At 42.9% G+C, this 21566-nt stretch overlaps 1 protein-coding gene across 3 annotated transcripts in view; it reads right to left on the bottom strand.

The window, feature by feature from the left end:
• Positions 1-2013: 2013 nt before the first annotated feature.
• The window catches only part of ATP2A2 (ATPase sarcoplasmic/endoplasmic reticulum Ca2+ transporting 2), a 60981-nt gene continuing 41428 nt past the window's right edge, over positions 2014-21566 (bottom strand). For 2 of the 3 annotated variants that reach the window (XM_082668495.1, XM_082668497.1), the window contains 12 exons: positions 20421-20509; positions 19689-19791; positions 18704-18835; positions 12883-13005; positions 12565-12783; positions 11532-11867; positions 10213-10433; positions 9561-9763; positions 8020-8105; positions 7606-7739; positions 6867-6984; positions 2718-6782 (listed from right to left, as the gene is read on the bottom strand). In XM_082668495.1, coding sequence (XP_082524621.1) covers positions 6513-6782; positions 6867-6984; positions 7606-7739; positions 8020-8105; positions 9561-9763; positions 10213-10433; positions 11532-11867; positions 12565-12783; positions 12883-13005; positions 18704-18835; positions 19689-19791; positions 20421-20509 — 2034 coding nt within the window. In that variant the 3' untranslated portion in view covers positions 2718-6512. The other variant, XM_082668496.1, reaches the window with a different exon arrangement.

The raw sequence follows: 21566 nt of genomic DNA, 5'->3' as shown, positions 1-21566 counted from the left end.
CCCTAGGGCCAGGTTAAACAGTATGATATGGTCATGGAGTTCCCTGGCCGTCCAGTGGTTGACTCTGCACTTCCACTGCAGGGGGCACACCACAGGTTGGACCCCTGGTCGGGGAACTAGATCCTGCATGCTGTGCAGTGCAGCCAAGAAAAAAAAAAAGGCTATGATATGGTCTTATTTTGGGTATTTTAAACTTGATATACATCGCACTTGGTGGCATCGTGCAGGGAGGTTTATCTGCTGATGCCTGGTTTGTTTATTCATTTTCACTGATGCAGAGTGACTTCAACATGCCTTAAATATACTTACCCATTTTCCTGTTGTTGGTCATTTAGGTTGGTGCTTTTCTTTTGCAAACATCCTGGTATGGCTCTTCCAGCACTTGTGAGGAATCCCTAAGAAGGTAAGGATCTGCCAGGTTGTATGTTAAGAGCATCTGTAAATGTACCAGATGATGATACCCAATTGCTCTACAATGTAAGGATGGCCCATTGTCCACATCCTTGGTATTAGAAGACCCGTTTTTTTGTCAATTGATGGGCATGAAATGGTATCTCATTGTGAATTTAATTTGCTAGTGAGATTGAACATCTTATATTTACAAATTTTGTTTATATCATTTAGCCATTTTTCTTTTGGGGTATAACTTCATTTTTCAAACCTTCTGATCCATTTGCAGTTGATTGGGTGTGAGGGATACAGCCATATTTTTTTTCAGAATAACCAGTGACAATGGATAACCCAACTTTTACCTACTAAGCTAAAATGCCACCTTTCTTAGATAATACATTTAATGACTATAGGTTTTATACCTGAGGTTTGTACCCTTCCTTGCTACTCTTGCATTTTCATTTTTATTAGAATCAGTCTGATTAAAACATTTGGTATTTTCATATATTATTATTATTGTTTTTTGCAGTACGCGGGCCTCTCACTGCTGTGGCCTCTCCCGTTGCGGAGCACAGGCTACAGACATGCAGGCTCAGCGGCCATGGCTCACGGGCCCAGCCGCTCCACGGCAAGTGGGATCTTCCCGGACCGGGGCACGAACCCGTGTCCCCTGCATCGGCAGGTGGACTCCCAACCACTGCGCCACCAGGGAAGCCCCTTCATATATTATTAATAATGTATGATGTGTATCATCATTCATACTAAGATGTTAATCTCCCCTGAATTATTAAACTTTCATAAAAATAAGGTGTTCTTATTGATCCAGTATGACCATTGCTCCTTTCTGTTCACTCCTAGGCATTTTCCCTTCTCTTGTCTGACTACAGTGACTCTCCAGAACAGTGCTAAGTTGTGGGCAACAGTGGATGGTGAGTCTTAATTCTGGAATTCAATACTTCTGGCTTTTCATTATGTCAAAAAATGGGAATTATGGGTACTCAAAAGTTTTTTTTTATCCTTTACAGAATGGATGTTAAAATTTATCAAATATTTTTCCCATGTATATAGATTTCAGTTCCTTTTTGGGGGGGGGAACCTCCTTTCTCTTTTTTTTTTAAATTGGAGTATAGTTGGTTTACTCAGCTCTTTTCTATATCTATTAACAGTGGGATTTACATTTTGCATCTGAGTAGTATTACAAGTATCTCTCCATCACTATAGTCTCCAAGCTGCTGACAACTTTTAAATCATGTTATCTCTGAAAACCCCACTCATGACACACTCTTTTTCTCATACTTAAGGGGAGACAGTGGAACCAGGGCAGGAATATTTTATAGATCTCATGTCACACAACCAGACCTTCTACCACTCTGCTCTCCTATGCAGAAAGTCAACAGGAACTTTCTGTCCCTTTTATCTACCTAAGGGCACAACTGCTCAGGGTGCAGGGCTGGAGGTCCTCAGTGCACATCACCCACCCCTCCTGCAGGAGAACAGTCAACACCACACTGTGAACTTATCATAGAATAGATTTATTTACCTGAAACCATGTCTGTGCAATGCCTGTTGCCAGCACAGAAACAAACTGCTTTCTATTTACAGTCTAAGTCAAACATGCGTTGATAAATTGACGTTTAGCATTTTATTGATATAAATGCATCACAATATTCGTATTGCACCAACATCTGTCTACTGCTTCTGATTTCATTAAATAAGTTACATTTAATACAGTGCAAAATAGCTGCACACTCAAAATATAACCGAAGTTATGAACTGGAAGCCTACATTTTTAACCATTCAACACCTGTAGTGTTTTCAATAAATTTATAAATAAGCAAACTGTACAGGGCCAATTAAAAAGTAGCATGTTTCAATGACACCATAGAGAAATCTGGCTACTTACAACTGAAGGCATGCATTACAACTGAATATTGTACATTTATTTAAGCTATGACATTTTGCACAGAGAAATATGGCAACTTGGCTGATGGCTTCTAAGCTCTTGGATAAGGTTTCAGAACCTCATTCTTCTTGCAGCAAAGAAACCAAATTTCTCTGGAGAGGCTTTCTGATTCATTAAGCTAAACTGTACATTTGTAATTATTTTGATTTAAAAGCTAAAAACCCCACTGGTAATACACGTTTCCTCCACATAACACACAATGAGTTGGGGAGTTTTTTCTAATTTTCTTTTTCCCCCCAACATCAATCATGCAGAGGGCTGGTAGATGTGTTGCTAAAAAACGCACATGCACGCAACTGAACACCCTTAAATTTCTGCAAAATGGTTTAGGAAGCGGTTACTCCAGTATTGCTGAAAAGGAAAGAGAGAGGAAATCAGCTTTATGAAATATGGGGAGGAAATGTTAGAATAACTAATTTAAGATTAATAGTGACAGATGAAAAGGAATATTCGGTTTGATCTTTTAAGATTTTAAGACTAGCATTTCTGATCAACTGTCCCTGAGGGGTTGCCTACACAGGGTAGCATCCAGAAGCACTGGCTCAGCAACACAGGCCCCTCATGTCACCTGGCTACAGAGAATCCAACCAGGCAGACACTTAATCGCTTCAGGTATAACAAAAGTTACGAAGTCCTCAGTTAGCAGTGCAGAGGGTAAGGAAGGCGAAGCAGAGTGAGCAGCGTGGTAATCAGCGCCAAGCCTCTCTCCTTCCTTCCCCGGGGGCCAGCCTCTGGGCTGCATCCAGTCCTAGAAGGGGAATTGCTTTATCACTGTTCCCTTTCAAGAAAAAAGGCTGCAGATTACCCTCACATGCAGGGTGGTGGTTTTGACACAATTTGGTGCCTCCGCCCTGCAGACACAACAGGCTTGGCAGACACTGAGCTAATAACGCTTGTGGTCTTGGATATTCCTGAGGTCTGCCCACCACACGGACATTCAGGGGCCTGAGGCCCCAGTTTGAAGGTAATGTGGCAGCCGCTGCTTGTGAGGGAAGGTGGCAGTTGCCCTGCTTGTCTCTGAGCTCTTGCAGCTCTCCCTACCCAACGTGTCACCTGCACTGTACAGATGCAGAATGAGCTGCTGGCACAGTACCCCACTTAGGAAACGTGTAAGACTGCCATCTCCTGGGCAAAGGGTAAAGCTCTACTAAAGAGGTCAGTCTGGGCATGGGGTGGCAAAAAAACAGAACACTGATGGGATGGGCCTTCAGCCCACTTGCCCGTTGAGAAAGAACCTGGAGCAAGTTTCAGGCAAGAGCTGCCTGAGAGCATGTAACATGATGGGTCTGAGGATGCTGCCGTCCTATCCAGCTACTGATAGCAGCAGAAGCAGAGAGGCCAACGGTGCCTTCCTGCGGGTACTTGGTGAGGATGGGGCTGGGTACCTGCTGCTCCCTATAGGACAGAGCCAGGGATGTGCCCACAGCAGCACCAACTACTGAGGAGGTGCCAATCAGACGTTTTTTGGTGGCGAAGCCTGAAACAGAGCAGACAAAAGGACTCTGCACCACTGGGTCTTTCCCACTCCCAGCTGTCTGAGTTGAGGGAAATGGGTGCCTAAACCACCTCTGTGGGCTGGACAGGCCTGAAGCTGAGAAAGCACAAGGTAATAGCCTTCCATACCATTCAACTTACTTTGCAAGGGCCAATAATAATCAAGGAGCTGAGTCAGGAAAAGTTGACCACTGAATGGCACCCCACCCAACAAGCTCAGACACCCTGGTTTGGTTTGCAGCCGAGACACACTCCTTGCATTTGATCTGCTCAACCTGTTCCTAAACCCCATAACACTAAAACTGGCAAAATGTTATCCCCTACATTCTCTGCCAACCAAACCAGCTCCTCCTCCTCTGAGAGGCCTCCATGAGCCAGGCCAGGACTCTAAATTAAGAATCCGCCTCCATGTGACCTTTCTACCCTCTTACATGGAGACCTCTTAACTTCGCAGCACCTTGTCCTGCTTGATACCTGTTAACCTTTCCCCAGACGCTCAGCATTTACATCATGTCTTCTGGCTGGCCCTGTATCCAGCTAGGGCCCAAGTACCTTCAAGTACCCACAAGAACTCTCGGGGCTTCACGTGCAGTGAGCTACCACCCTGAATACGAGCTGCTGCCTAGGCCCTCCTTCACCCTGGCTAATGATGGGGCTGGTTGTTTGCTAGCTGAGCAGAACTATGGCCAGTATCTTTTCTCTCCAGGGTACATTAAAGCACAGTTAAATCTCAGCTGCAAAGAGTATGACCCAGAAGGTGGAAAAAGGTGGCCTATTTAAAATGAACCAGGGAATTCCCTGGCAGCCCAGTGGCTAGGACTCAGTGCTCTCACTGCCGGGGCCTGAGTTCAGTCCCTGGTCAGGGGACTAAGATCCCACAAGCCGCACAGCGCAGCCATAAAAAGAAAAAAGTCATGCAACAAATGATGCATGATTTTATTGGTTACTTGCTTTCACTCACTTTTTGCTTTTTATTGAACCAGGTAGCAAGATTCTGGGACAAGTCCTTGCAGCTAACAAAGATCAAAGGAACCATGACAAGTTTTTGTGAATCCTCATCTTGGCATTTGTGAAGGCACCTGTCAGTCTGACCAAAGCAGAACTACCTTCTCTTCCCCCAGGCCCTCCCCAACTGACATGTGGCTGTGCTGTTATCCTAGGCAGTGGGTGGCGTCGAGAACAGCTACCCCAGCCCACAGGTGCCACGTAAAGTCATATGCCCGCTGCTCTCAGGGTGCCTGACATAAGGGGCTTACTCATTAGTGTCATATAGCCAGCTCATTTAGTGGCAGTAACCTTTAGGCTAAAGCATCCAAATTTCAGGGAATACTCACGTTAGTTGATGGATGTTGGAAGGCATTGGAGGAAAACACCACAGTTAGGACTGTTAATGACTTACACACTGTTGGTTAAGACTGATCTCGAACATGCGCAAACATTTGTCATAGTAACGATGGTGGTGGTTAGTGCCACATTCAAATAAAAATAGTTCTATACAATATGTTCATTTGGTCATGTGCTATTTACAGATTTTACAAAACACATACACACACATACACACACATACACACTTGCCCTTATGTCCTCTACACCAGGCTAAAACAGGCCAGCAGAAACTTGCATAAAAATGTATCACAGATAACAATTAGTGCCTATACACTAAAAATAAAATTCCTACAACCACCTATGCAGCAGAACAGGATCCTTCTTCCCCTCAAGCACAGTAAAACTAAAAGTAAAACTAAGAACTTAAGAGAAAGTTGGACATCTGTTAGTTCAAACTAAGCCACTTAAGAGTTAAAAACAAGACAGTTATTTTTCTCTGTCCATTTAAAATGTTTTATTTTTCTTTTTAAACTAGATTGTGAAGTGCCACTGAAATAGGCAATGTTGGCAAAACAATGTCTGTTACAATAAAATACATTAGACATTTAAATAAATAACCTTAAAAACTATGTGAGGGGACATGAACCTGGTCGATTGAATCTGGAACAATGTTTTCTGCACAAGCGAGAACAAGCATACCTCTTGTTAAGACTGATGTAAACAGAACCATCAAAACCCTACAGGAGAAGCAGCCGAGCGGGGTGGGGGTGGAGGTGGGGTGGAGGTGAACAAGGGCCAAGGGGTGAAGGGGTGGGGGTGGGGCAAACCAAAAAAAAATACTGACTGAGGTAGCAGTACTCTGCTCAGTGCAGAAAAATTGGCTTATGAATAAAAATTAGACTGTGATCTCAGATTAAATCCAGATGATCATGCAAAAGACACAATACATGCTATTTAGTTTTAGAAAAAAACCACACACATTCATTTCCTAAAATCTGCTGCCAATTAATTTGCTGACAATGTCTGCTGGCTCAACTATTTTTTTATACAAGGATGAGTATTAAACAGAACACTGTACATGCTTTTTCATCTACAAAAAAATATTTGCATAAAATAGTGTTAGTTCTCTGTACATGTCAATGGACACTTTAATTATGTGTATAAAAAAGGAAAATCTTGCCCCACTGGAGTCAGAAAAAGCAAAACAAAATCTAGAGTATGAAACCTCCTTCACCAGCTAGTATGTTCATGTGAAAATTCAGCAGAAATAGACAGTTGCTTTAAACAATAAAAAAATTAATTGATTAAGTTAAACATCACCTTTATGCAAAACTGTCAGTCAAGACCAGAACATATCACTAAAGTTAGTGTCTGTGCTATAGACCCAGATCACCAGGGGCATTATGAGCAGCACAAAGGGCCAGGAGATCCCATCGGTGCATGCTGAGAACGAGCAGGATTTGGTGGCAGGCTGCACACACTCTTTACCAGGTTCTAGGTAGTTGCGGGCCACAAACTTGAGGGTCTCATCCATTAGAATCACAGGCAAGGAGATTTTCAGCACCATCAGCCACTGGGTCAAATTCAGTGGTGTGATCTGGAAGATAAGCTGAAACACAAAGAAACCTCATCAAGCTCCCTGACTTGCTGGACAGGCAGCCAGGCCCCAGCCCAGGCTCCCCCCACCGCTTACTGGCAAGGGTTCCACGTAGAGGATTAAGAAATGGAGTGACATGGACAGGCAGATGGAGCCCACGAGCCAAATGTTCTCCCAAGGGGGCATCCTCAGCAGGGACTGGTTTTCAGACAAGCTGCAGAACAAGGAGAGGTAGGTGGGTGAAATGTGCCTGCTGAAAGGGCAAAGGCATATGCCATCACCGACAGAGACTGTTCAGAACCACACTTCAATAAGGTGACGGCTAACTTGGCACTGCCTATTGCCTACTGACCTAATTCTATTAAGTTTCTACAGTGGCAAAGTTAAGGAAGAATGTTCAGATGTAGGACAGACTTCCAATTTAAATCTAGGCTTCAGCACAGCAATCCCATTTCAGTGTGTTCAAACCTGCTCTCAATTGCCCTTGACACTTAGGCTATTTTGAAATTTCCATTTTTGTCACTGGCTTAATTAGGTGATACTGTTTGTCTCAATGCTGAAGGGCAAGAGCTCCTTCCCTGTGGGCACTGGCACACAGGGGTGCAGAAGTCCCTATTTTTGGCCTCTGCTGTCTCTTGAAGAACATGTGGCTAAGCACTCCCACTACTTCCTGGAGGTGATGATGACTTAAGCTCTTAAAACCGGTGCTGCTTGTTCTTCCTTTTGGGGAGGGCGGAGCTTTCCTGTGATTCTCAATCAACCAGGAAACACACACAATCCCCCAGCACCCTGGCTGTCAGGCTCTTGCCCCAGCATGCTGAGAAGACTCACTGACCTGTTGAGGGCGTTGCACATCTCTATGGTTACTAGAACAGAGAGCGCCATTGTCATTGGGTATGGGGATTCAAAGACGGTACAATCTACTCCTTCAAAGTCCGGGTTGTCCTCTTTACACTGTAGGAAATGGCTCTGCAACAAAAGCCCAATCAAGTTCCTGATCAGCCAAGGACATTTCCAAAGTCCACACACCAATTCCACACCAAACCCAGAACACAGACCCACACAAAATCTCACCGCATTTCCCAGAGAAGCCCTGGTCCTTCAGAATAACCTTAGATGCAACTGCTTATTGTTAAGAGTTTTAAGATTATTTGACTGACATCCAAACCATAGAAAGCTCAAGGACAACTGTTTGTGAAGACTTACACCACCTTGCATCTAAGGTACACAAAGAAAGGTGGCTACGTACCAGCTGGTAGAAGGACACTCTCGGACCACCCTCGGCAGCAATGAACCACCACGCAGCAGCACCCACCGTAGCAGCGCCAACATAACCTGGGAACAAACATCATGACACTAACACACATGGGGTTTACGGCCTGCAGCGTTACTGCAGGTGCTGCCTCGAGGGCCAACCCCTAGGACAGAGATCAAAGACATGGTATGTCAATGAGCCTGTGCTACCACTGGCACCTGCTCACTTGCATCAGATAAAGCAGCTAGGCTGATGGTTTCCGTAACGAGAAGGGTGTCTGTGGTACAGAAGAACCAGGCAGCTTTTCCTCCAGAATTTGTGAGGAAATGCACCTACTAGAATTGGTAGGACCTTCACACTAGCCATGCCCTCTCTAACCAGCGGCCAGTATGTTAAGGCTGCAGGCACGTGTTCTCCATGTAAGGAAGGCCATGCTGTGCTAGAGCACCAGATCACACCCGTCATGACTTTGGCAAACTCACGCTACCAGTTATACACTAATTTATTTGCTCCATCAAGGGCCTGGCAGAACCTTTATATGGAAAGGCCATTAGAGCAGTTAGTGCAGAACGCTGAGCACATGGCAGTGCTTGAAGCCAATTCTGGGACCATCCCTTCCCCCACCCCAACAATTACTTTTGAATTCAGCAAGTTTATTATAAAGAAACAACCAAGGGTAGTGGAGAACACAGGCACTTGAGAATAAGAGACTGTCCCAATGCAGTAGTATCCACTGAAAGGTCCAAGTGCACACCCTCTAACCCAGCAATTCCAACAGAGCAGTAGGCAGGTGGTGCACAGCAATAAGGCAGCTATACTGGTACTGATGTAAAACTACCCATAAAACAGGGAGAAATACAAAAGACAGGGTTCAGCATACAGGTGTATACAGCATACCATCTCGCTTGCGAAAATAAACACCTAAGATGGATCTATTTGCTAAAGTATCCCAAGAAGGCGTGCCGGAGGGGAACCAACTGGTTGAGAGCCTTCCTGCTTTATGCCACTGTGTGTTTTTTGAGTGTTAAATCATGTGAACATATTAAAACAAAACAGTTTCTTATGGGACCCTAAGGAAGTCATTTAACCTCTCTGGGCCTCACTTTCCTAACCTACGAAATGAGGAAGAGAGAAGCAGCATCCTGGGTCAGGACGAGGTCTACAAAGGCCACACATGTGGAAGAACCAACCATTGCTGATGAATGCACAGATCCCTTCTCTCACTCAGGGAAAGGGGGACTTCGTTTTACATTTTGGTGATTTAAGGCCTCAGTCCTCCCTGTATTTCCTTTGCCCATAGATTAAATCTGAGAACCTCATTCACAAAGGCCCAAGGAAGAATGAGGATGCTAAAGTAAAGGAATAACTTTACTGTAAACTGGGTATACACAGCTCATTAAACTGCAAAAGGGCAGTCTCCATATTTTGCTCCCCTAATATGGAAACAGAAAAAAAAGGGGTTTTAAGGGATGCATTTACAAAATTTGGACTCAAACATTCGTTTAAAAATCAATAATATAAAAAACTGTACTCACAGCCAATAGCCAGGTAACGGAAAAAGAGCCACCCACTGATCAGTGGTTCCTTTGGGTTCCGGGGTGGTCTGTTCATAATGTCCAGATCAGGAGGATTGAACCCCAGTGCAGTGGCAGGCAGGCCATCTGTCACCAGATTGACCCAGAGCAGCTGGACAGGAATTAAAGCCTCAGGAAATCCAAGGGCTGCTGTTAGGAAAATACTGTTTCCATCCAAGAAAAGAAGAAAAAGACCCCAAATTATTTTTGGCCACTATTTAAAATAACATCACCACCCCACCTTCCTCCATAAAAATCAGTGGACAGCAATGATTGTTTTAACTTTTTCCCTGGGCAATCATAAAACATTTATTATATCCAATTTCAAATTAAGTTAACTTTTACAAGACCAAGAATTTTATGTTACCTTATATAGTTAATTTAAATTCATTTCTATGTGAAAGTGTATCCTTTGCACACTGGAGCAGCCGTAGACAGCCCTCCTGAGGACCAGAGGAAGTACCTCTACCTTCACAAGGGCCTCCTTCGTCTTGCCCGGCCCTCCCTCTCTCCCGCTGCACTAAGAGCAAAGCTACTGCCACATGAAGAGCAAATCTGGAAAACTGGTCATCACAAGCCAAGGAATATATGTGAGCTGGTCATAGGGACCCACCAAACAACTTCCCCGACATTGGACGAGATGAGGTAGCGGATAAACTGCTTCATGTTGTTGTATATCGCCCGTCCCTCCTCCACGGCAGCCACGATGGTGGAGAAGTTGTCATCAGCCAGGACCATCTCAGAGGCGGTTTTAGCCACCGCGGTGCCAGAGCCCATGGCAATGCCGATTTCAGATTTCTTCAGAGCAGGAGCATCATTCACACCGTCTCCAGTCTGAAAGGGTTAGAAACCCACCACTGGTTTACACCTGCCACCTAACACGCTGCCAACAAACGCTCAGCCATCCTAAAGCCAGGGAATGAATGGAGCTGTTGGGCCTCTGGACAACAGAATTCTCTGGAAAAGTTTTCGTTTTTGTAAGTTGGTGTCATAAAACACATTTCACCTGGGAAATGTAAAATTGCCAAACGAGCTATAATAGGTGACACTTCAGAGGGAAGTGGGACAAAGGGGACTTCAAATTATCTGTATTATTTTTTTACCAAACAAAACACAATATGGCAGTCAAGACAAAATACTTGTATCCACATGGATAAATCTCAAGTAGAATAAAGGCAGACTTCAAAAATATGTAAACTATAATATATAATATATATAAAGACCAAAAAAGGGCAAAAACACTTAAATATTGTCTACAGATACAAAACTATCATTCCCATGTATGTTTTCTATAGTAAACACCCAGTACTGAATTCAGAATGGTGCTTTCCTCTGGGAGAGAGAAGGGAAGGGGGAGGAAAGAGGAAGGGAGGAAGACAACTATAATAACTGGTTTCAATCAACAAAATTAAGTTGTTTTTAAGAGTGTGAAGTTTCACAGATAAGCAGCAGAAAGCAAATATGACACAATGTTAACATGTCTCAGTGAAAAAATCAGATGCGAGGAAGAATATGGGAAATGCTTCATCAACAGGTAGCTCTTAAGAGAACACATCACCAGTACATCTCATCTCAGGTAAGGCTATCCAAAACTGGGTGACAGAGTGTGGATTATGTCCTGAATCAGCTTTTAGAAACGTGAGATACAAACATGTATATTTTAACCACAACAAAGATTAAAAAAGATATCACCAAATATTTCCCCTGTGACTGATTCAGACTTCCAGGTCTTAAACTTCTCCAGAATCTTCCATGCATGCAACATACAGCATGCCAACTACTGGTCAACAGAATCCTTGATAAACAGCCCCAGATCATGACAAAAATAAAGAAGTTCCAAATATGGGAGCTATTACTAAAAATTTAATGGTCAGAATTAGAATCTGCTGTGTCTGTGCAGTCTGTTACCTGTACATGTATAAAGACACTCACCATGGCTGTAATCTCATCAAAAGACTGAAGAAACTCCACAATTTTAGACTTGTGGGAAGGTTCAACTCGAGCAAAACAGCGGGCATTCAAGCAGGCTTCTCTTTGGGCTGAAGGACTGAGCTCATCAAACTCCCGACCCGTGAAGGCCTTTGACGTCACATCCTCGTCCTGCCTGAAGATGCCAATGCGCCGGCAGATGGCCACAGCGGTGCCCTTGTTGTCACCGGTGATCATGATGACCCGGATGCCTGCCTGCCGACACAGCTTCACAGAGGAGGCCACTTCAATTCTTGGAGGGTCCAGCATGCCCACACAGCCAACAAAAGTCAGATTGGTCTAGAGTTAAAGAATCACCTTATGTCAAAACAGGAAATTCTGGTTTTCCCCCCAGTGTGGACAGCAAAGGTTTCTGCATTTTCTTATGATAGAATTCACACCATTGATATAAATCCAATGAAGAACAGTATTAATTCCAATAAGTCAGAAACAATTAAAAATCACTACATTCTTGTTACCAAATTCTTTAGCTTTCATAATAATATTCTGAAATGAGGGAAAAAATATACCGAGGAATAAAAACATTTTGATAGTGGCCAATTAGTTGCCCATACTACCCAAATTTGTTCCCTGTTCAAGGCTTCAGGAAGTCACATACTTGATATGAAAGTATTCCATAAGCAGAAAAGTAGACGGAATCTCTCCACTTGGACAATTTGACCTTTAGTAACTGAGTGTTTTAAAAATAGCCTCAATTTTTAAAATATCTTAAATTTACATGAGAGCTGCAAAATAGGTTTTTAGCCTTGATGATTCTACTTTGAAAGTAACAGGCCTGTATTAAGTTGTTAACTGTGTATGTTTGAAGCAGCAATCTAAATTATAAAGGTAATAAATACATTTGGCCTGAAGAAAAACAAATAACCGCACCCTTTTCTCGGCAAAAGCAAGACTCGTTTGACCTTTTATTGAAGGAGTGCTGTCTGAACACAATGAATGTGCAGGATGTGGGCAAGGAAGCTTTTCATTAGCTAACCTCATATTTAATAAAGTTGGCAGAGTCCTCCAGGTTCATTTCTTCTCTTCTCAGTGGGTTGTCGTGAGTGGCCAGAGCCAGGCATCGCAGTGTGTCGCTGCCGCTGCCCCATTCCCGAATGACAGACATGATCTTCTGTTTGACTCCAGGAGTCATGGGGACTTTAGTACTTCCAACTCGAATGTGGGTACACCTGTCAATGACACCTTCGGGGGCACCCTGGAAATGTTACAGATTTATATCAACAATTTTATTTATTAGCTCACCCAGGATTCCAATCCTGGTAAGAACATCTCAACTGCAATCAGTTGTACTTGCCTTCACAAACATTTTGCTCATCGATGTCCGGCTTGGTTTGTTTGGTGTACAGTAAACCGACATCGATTTTCTATCGCGTGAAAACTCTAGAGTAAATTCTTTTTTCATCAACTGTTTAATGACCTATAAAGAGAACATATGGAATATTATTGGATGGCAATTTCTGCACATTTTTGATTTGTTAAACAAACACTAAGTACCTATTATGTGAAAGGCAATAGGGATACAGCAACAGACAAACCAAGTTCTCACCCTCATAAAACTTACCCTCTAGTTTGGGAAAGACACACTAGAATGTGAAAGTAGATTATAAGTGCTACGGAGAAGAATATTTAAAAATAAGCAGGGAAGAGAGAAAACTATGTATGACTGCGCTTTTACATAAAGTATTGAGAAGGCAGTATTTGAGTAAAAATGTGAAAGATGTGAGTGTGGCAGAGAGAACAGACGTGCAGGCTGACGTGACCTGGCACGTTCAAGGAGCCTCCAGGCCAACATGGCTGGAACAGAGTTTGCAAAAAAGAAGTGAGAGGTTAATGGCAGGAGTGGCAGAAGCAGGTTGTAGGATCTTAAAAGTCAATGTAAGGCATCTGGCTTTTGTAACAGATGAAACAGGAAGACAGTGGAGGGTTTCGAGCTCTGGTAGTTAAGTATTAGCTGAAGCGGGGGCAAGGAACACCACTTAAATATTCTAAATAGCTTTAGATAGCTAGTGGGTACTATATTAGATGTCAGCACATGGACAGTATTTGAAGTCATGAGGTGAGAGGAGTTCAAGGGAGTAACTGCAAACAGAAAAGGCCGAGGACTGGGCCCTGGAACCTCTTCACCTCTGGTGGGATGTGGAAGATGCAGCCAAGGAGATGGCAGGGGACAGGGGGTGGGGGAGGGAGGAGAACGAGTGAAGTGAAGGACTTTCAAGGAGGGAGAGACTGACAGGATAAACTGACAGCTCAGGTAAAACGAAGACTGAGAATTAACCTTCAGATTCAGATTTGGACTATGTATACAATCATGTTACCTACAAAATAAACATACTTTATTCTTCCCAATTTTTATATCTTTGATTTTTCTTGCCTTACTGCATGAACTAGGACTGCCAGTACAACACTGAATAGAAATGTTGAAAGTAGAAATTCTTCTTTTGCCATTAGATATGTTAATTTTGTGTAAATACACCATCAACTTGAAGATAAGTTTGTTGAGTTTTTATCATGAACTGAGATTAAATTTCATCAGATGCCTTTTCTGCATCTATTTAAATGATCTTACGGTTTTTTGCCTTTACTCAATTATGTGGTGAATTACATTGATTTCTCCCTAATTCAGACAAGTATTTAATAATAACTGTAGAAATCCCAAAGAACCTCAGCATCCAATGTAGGCAATTACAAGTGGGCTGAAGCCATCCTCTCAGCAAGAGTTGCCCCAAGCAACAAAAAGACAATCACTATGAATTCTACATTATTTGACTGATACATTACTTATGTATTTAGTTTCCATTAAGCATTTGTACCAATGACTCTAGGAAGACTGAAAGAATGGGTAGTGATTCTGAGTGAGGTGTGGACCTCGGCGCCAGACACATCCTAGGGGGAGAGAAGAACAAAGCCATTGCTTCCAGTATCAGGGCTGTGAAGATCAACAGTCCTATCCAAATGGGCCGCTAGGCCTTAAAAAGCTGGTCCTGCTCTATTCACCTCTGTACTATAAAAGGTTCTTGCTTTCGGGGGCGGGAGGAGCAGGCAAAAGTTCATTTCTGGGAATTTTCAGTGAGTGAGCACCATGACAGTCATTTCTGATCCCTTCACTCAGCTGCTGTGGCAAAAAATGAGGCAAAGGAGGACACAGAGCAAGAAAATACTTAGACCGCAGACTCTTACAGAACAGACACTCCTGCCCTTATTTGCAGTGGTCATTACAATTAACGTACCACTTTTTTAAGTTCCATGCTGCTACTTGTTTCCCTTCGTTGAGCAGTTACAGGTCTAGAATCATATAATTCTAAACCTCAGTCTCTGTGAAGCTGAATCTTCGGGTTGCTTCTCGAGGGTTTAGTCACACCAACTAATAATAGAGCTGTCAGACAATGTGGCTTTGCAAGGATTGGCCCCCTACTTAATGACAATTGGGGTGAATTCCCTATAACAGAAACAAAGGGCCTGGATGTCTGTTTCATGAAAACCATGTAAATCGGGGCAGGATGCCATAGGAGCTGCCCAAGATCCTCATGGCAGTGAGACTGTTAGTTGTGAAGCACAAATAGGGCGACTATACTTCAGCTGAGACATCCTCCATGCCGGTGCGAGTTTTGATTTCTCGGGATAGTATAAAGGAGGCAAAACAATGTAAAGGAAACGGAGTGCCAGAGCAGAAGTCCAGTTCTGCCTCACACTGTCGCCCACCTTAGGCTGCCTGTGCTGTGTGGTGCCACCCTACTCCCCCAAAACACACTGCCTCCTAATCTGCCCTGGATATCCAGGGAAGGATGAAAGAAAGGAAACGTAGTGACAGCTGACCATTTAGTAGAAATGAGTCTTGCTTTGTATAACTAGGAAAGGCTATATTTTTAACTTTCCATTTCTCCTTATTCTATCTACCAGGAAACCCTGACTACAAATCAAAGAAGTGCTGCAAAGAGGAGCCTCAAGCACTAACTGGCAGCCATTTGGAGATGACAGGTACTAAGAGATTATGTGTGGCAGAACCCAATTCCAAAGAAATCTAAGCGCCAAGGCTGGGAGGCAGCAGGTACTGGGAATAGGTCTGGAGGACCCACCGTACGATCTCCTGGCTACACCACCCTGCACTGCACGAAGATGATGTTGTCCCTGGTGCAGAGGGGCAGGTGTGTTTCCAGGGTGGTGGTTTGTGGGGGTGGGCCCAGACGGAGACTCTGGGGCCTGACCTGCTTCCTTCTTAGGTACCTTCTGCTCCTGCTCGGCATCACAGTCCCTTCAACCCGTCTTCTCCGGCTTCTGCAGTTCCCATTTCTGAGCTTCCTTAGCTCGCTTCTTGGCACTATGCTTCTTCTCTTCCTCTTGTTCCACTTGTACGTACCGCTGCCTGTTACTCTGACCTTCGTGTGTTATAACATCTTGTTTGCACACTGCTTACGCTGCTTCTCATCTAAGCAACCATTCACCACTCTGTCTAGGACAAAGGCTGGATCTGTCCTGCAGTAAACTGTCAGTGGATTCTGTGTCCTCGAACACTTGGTACAGCTGGACCTGAGTAAAACCACCTGCAACAGAGGCTGACAGACACTGGCCATCTGGTCAGCCTCCAGCACCTGGGTGTCCTCAACAGACTGGTCCATCCTGCCTGCCACTTTGTTCAGCCCAAGAAACCCAGGCTCTGGGGCTCCGACAGGCAGGGGGAAGGCAGCTGAGGAGCCACAGATTTGTCTAGTGTCTAGGGCAGACACGCCTGCACCCTGCAACACGGCCACCTCACTGAGCTTTGAATGTCAAGCTAGCCTTGTAGTTGTGGTTATTCTGCTCAAATATAACACGTCAAAGTTCCGATATATTACTAGACTCAATCTGCTAATGTTGTGCTGAGAATCTCTACTTCTATTGATATATTAAAAAGAATACTAGCTTGTAACTTCCTTTTCTTGTCGCATCCATGTCAGGTTTTGGTATCAGGGTTATGCTGGCCTCATCAAATGAGGTGATAAGGGTTTCATTTTCTGCACTTTTTTGTTTTTTTGTGGCCATGCTGAACAGCTTGCAGTGAAAGCACCAAGTCCTAACCACTGGACTGCCAGGGAGCTCCCCCAAACTGGCATTTCTTTAGCATTATACAGAACCGGGCCTGAGGAATTTTTGTGGGGTAGATTTTAATTACAGATTCAATTAATGTAACAGACACAGGATTATTCCATTTTTCTGTGTCAGCTTAGAAAGCTGTGTTACTGAAAGGACTTGTTGATTTCTTCTACGCCGTCAAAATTGTTCAGAATAGCTTTCTGATCTTGTCTTTGCTATTTCCCTTCTACTTGTATTTAATTTGCTGGTTTTCTACTTTCTTCAGATGGAAGCTTATTTATCTTTTTGTTATCAATTTCTAGTTTAATTCTTTCACGGTCAGCAACCAGCTGTATTTCAATCCTTTGTAATTTGTTGAGTCTTGCTTCATGGACCAGTAATATGGTCTATTCTGGTGAATGTTCCTTATGCATTTGAAAAGCATATTAGAAGTAGCACGATAGGGACCTTCCCTGGGGGCACAGTGGTTAAGAATCCACTTGCTAAAGCAGGGGACACGGGTTCGAGCCCTGGTCTGGGAAGATCCCACATGCTGTGGAGCAACTAAGCCCATGCGCCACAACTACTGAGCCCGCATGCCTAGAGCCTGTGAGCCACAACTACTGAGCCCACATGCCTAGAGCCCATGCTCTGCAACAAGTGAAGCCACCTCAATGAGAAGCCCACGCACCACAACAAAGAACAGCCCCCACGTGCAGCAACGAAGACCCAACACAGCTAAAAATAGATAAATAAATAAAAATAAATTAAAAAAAAAAGTAGCACAATAGAAATAAGTGTTGGATTGAGTATATTTACAGTGTCTTTCCACATCCTGATTTTTCAACTGCTTGTTCTGTCAATTTTTGAGATAGATGTGTTAAAATCTCCAACTCACTGTGAGTTCATCTACTTTCCCTTTTATTTCTGTCAACTTTTGCTTCGTGTACTTTTTTTTTTTTGCAGTACGCAGGCCTCTCACTGCTGCGGCCTCTCCCGTTGCGGAGCACAGGCTCTGGACGCACAGGCTCAGTGGCCACAGTCCACGGGCCCAGCTGCTCCGTGGCACATAGGATCTTCCCAAACCGGGGCACAAACCCGTGTCCCCTGCATCGGCAGGCAGACTCCCAACGACTGCGCCACAAGGGAAGCCCTCTTCGTGTACTTTTTTAATTTATCTTTGACTGTGTTGGGTCTTTGTTGCTGTGCGTGGGCTTTCTCTAGTTGTGGCGAGCTCTTCATTGTGGTGCATGGGTTTCTCACTGTGGTGGCTTCTCTAGTTGCGGAGCAAGGGCTTTAGGCACACGGGCTTTAAGCACACGGGCTTCAGTAGTTGTGCATGGGCTTAGTTGCTCCACAGCATGTGGGATCTTCCTGGGCCAGGGCTCAAACCCATGTCCCCTGAACTGGCAGGAGGATTCTTAACCACCGCGCCACCAGGGAAGTCCTTGCTCCGTGTACTTTAAATGTGTTAGTAGTACACATGCATAAACAATTGGACCATTTAGCACAAGGTCATGGGCAACTTGGACAAGAGGTTTTGATAGACTAGAAGGAGGCAAAAGCTTGACTGGAGTGGATTCAAGAAAATGGGAAGAATGAAACAATACATAAAAATAGCTCTTTTGAGAAATTTCACTGTGAAGGAAAAGAAGCAGGGTGCTTAAGGCAAAAGAAAGTTTTTAGATAAAAAACATACTATTATTTCTCTAATGAAGATCCAGTAGAGATGGGAGATTGATAAGCAGGAAAGATGTTGGGGCTCACTAGACAAGGAGCAGCTGGGTTTTGCTGGGAGCAAGAAGAGTCCATTTCACAGCACTGGGGGAGACAGCAGACCTTATGGGCACAGAGGCTGCATGTGGAAATTATCCATTGATTACTTTTATTTTCGTGGTCAAATGGCCAGACCATTTTACCTTATAGTGAGTATGGGGAAGGAGATATTGCAAGTTTGAGGAAATAAGGTATACACTAAGTTATCTAAGAGAGTAAGAGAGTGAGCAGACTAAGAATATATGGTCTGAGTGATGGGCAGCATGAATAAAACACTAAGCTCAAATACTGACCGAGTTGCAGGCATTTGCTCGTTCTATTTTAGAAAGACCCTTCAATTCAGTATCAAATACATTCATCTTCTCTACCAGGCAAGTGAGAGCAGTCTCTGTAGCTTCTCCAACTTTTTCATACACACCCTTCGCCTGTAGTAGTTAAAAGCATACAAATTACAAAAAGGGAAAAGTAGTAAATTTTCTTTAATAAAGACTTTTTCCATAGGTGCATAATCTCTTGCCCATTGTACCATTATTCTTTGGGCCATTTTTATCCTATTCTGGAGCATATGATCCAGATAATTAAAAATAAACTCAAAGCATAGGTGTGCATTTTATCTTTTTCTAATAATTAGATCTTTCATTTCCCTTAACCATAAGAAGCCAATATTCACAGTATTAATTCAAACATAGGGAGCTTTCAAACAGTATTTGTAATTCCTTGTCATTATTTATCATTCTACAGAGTTTACATTCTGTTTCCGTTGGGGACTGGCTTGCCTTTAGAAACCAAAGAATTTATCTCACTGTTTAAAATTAAAAAGGGAGGAAAAAAAGGTTTTCTGTTGGTTAAATTTTATATTATATCATCATCATCATCATCATCATCAAAACAACCTTCTAAGCCTCAGCCTGTCCTCTAGGACATAATGTTACCCATCTTAAAAAGCAAGATCAATACCCTATACTTTCAGGAAAAAGTATCCTGGTTTTAATCATTTATAGTAACTAAGCTATACACAGAAGAGAACATCATGTACGCTACAATTCCTAGTTAAGTAACTGCAATGCTCAGTCACAGAGAATATATGAAAGGCTTCCAGCTTCCTTTGGGTAGGTCATGCTGGCTCTGATAGAGATAGGCTCTTAATGGAAAGGGAAAATAAAACCAGGAACCCATACTTTCAAAAAGGGAGGAAGGAAGGCTGGATTTTCATTCCACCCACCGCACCCTTGAACTAGGAACAGCCAGGTCTAGTTTCTCATTTGTGAGGAGGCTTACCTCATTGTAATCCAAAGCAGAGTCATTACAGAGAGCGCAAATTGTTGCCAATTCCACAAGACCATCATACTGATGACAATTCACTGGTTTATCATCTTTATGTCTGTCAAAAGAAAAAGTAACTCTTAGAACACACTGTGGTCATCTCTGTTGATTTTTATTTAATTATTTACTAATAAATAGAATTTTGTGGACAACAGACTGGCAAGCATTCAAAAGAAATCTGATGCTGGAGACAGAATATGTCTCTGGTATCAGCAGTCAATCAGTAAAGACCAGGAATTCTTAGTTAATGAAATTCCTCCACCACTGGTATCAATGAAAAACAAACAGGAATTCCCTGGTGGTCCAGTGGTTAGGACTCGGTGCTCTCACTGCCAGGGCCCTGGGTCCAATTCCTGGTCAGGGAACTAAGATCCCGCAAGCCGTGCAGGGTGACCAAAAAAATCAAATCAAAACCAAAACCAAAACCAAACCAAAGCAAACCAGAAACCCCACTTGAAAATTTAGGCTTCAAAAGATGAAAAAGGGTCACTGGCTTATACAACCTGTAATGTCAATTTCAATTTCCAAAGTATGTATTATCAATTTTGTTTTTAAAGAAAATGAACTACTCTGATAAACATGAGCCACATTAGGAAAACTGTCTGAACATTTTAGAGACACTGCAAGTCTATACAAGCACCAAACTACCAGAGTGGAGCCTTTAAAAGACAAGGAGGGATTACTCACATTTCTCCGATAGGTGCATATGTTGATCCAGTTATGGTAAACTCATTAAGGGAACAAGTATCACTGTCAACTTTGTCCAGAATGAACATCTACAGAAAAAAAAAGCCTAAGTGTTGAAAAGGTATAAAAAATATGCTAGAAAAAACATGTAACATTTGCTAAGACAAAAGGCCTTTCTCACTTAAGTATAAATGTTAATGAAAGTGATTAATTGAAGCTCAGCATGAGGAATATTGTCCCTTATTCCTGCTGGACACTATTAAGACTGCCTCCCCCATCCACCTAACAGTCTGAGAAACAGCATCACTGAGGAGCTGAATAAATAATAAGCAGCAACAGCACCAGACACAGAAGAGAACCCACGTGAAATCTGAGTTATGAGGACTCTGGGTCAGTCAATTCCAAGACTCAGCAGTACTCTTTAGAATGCTCAGAATTCCACATTTCAAATGGCTGGCTGAGGAAGTGACACAGGTATTCCTGCCTTAGAGCTAACAGTAAAAGCCTAGGAAGAATAAACTCACGTTTCAGAGTTGCATAAAAACTCCCCAAGTAAAATAAGACAAACTGCTTCTCTACTTCTTCCTACTTATTTTTATTGTGGCAATAGCTCATTTTCTATGAAGCTGCACAACTACGTGTATACAGTAAGGAGCCCGCAGAGCTGAATGAACTGATGCTACCAAGACAATACAGATGGAAGCAGGCTTAGGAAAGAATTCTTAATTTTACAGAATAATAAAGTGACATAAGCTAGTTTCTTAAAGATGGCTTTTTTTTCTTGGTTTGTTTTCCAATTATAATTCAGAAGTCCAGTTTGGAATGATCAAACCATTCTACAATAAGGAATTTTTAAAATGTTAAACTAAAGTAAAAAAGGGCCATGTAATGCTTTAAAAACATCTTTTCAGAGCATTCTGACTCATATTCAGTAAGAAAATCTGCTCATTTTTATTTTAAAATAACTTCTTTTGCCTCATAAGATTTGCTTATTATATAGCACATACTTTTTTTCCCCACATCTTTATTGGAGTATAAATGCTTTACAATGTTGTGTCAGTTTCTGTACAACAAAGTGAATTGGCTATATGCACACATATATCCCCATATCCCCTCCCTCTTGAGCCTCCTTCCCACCCTCCCTTA

The sequence above is a fragment of the Grampus griseus genome (assembly GCF_964374135.1).
Source record: "Grampus griseus genome assembly, chromosome: 12".
In the NCBI taxonomy this organism is placed as follows: Eukaryota; Metazoa; Chordata; class Mammalia; order Artiodactyla; family Delphinidae; genus Grampus; species Grampus griseus.
Note: the sequence above shows the minus strand (reverse complement) of the source record. Positions and strands in the feature narration are given on the sequence as shown.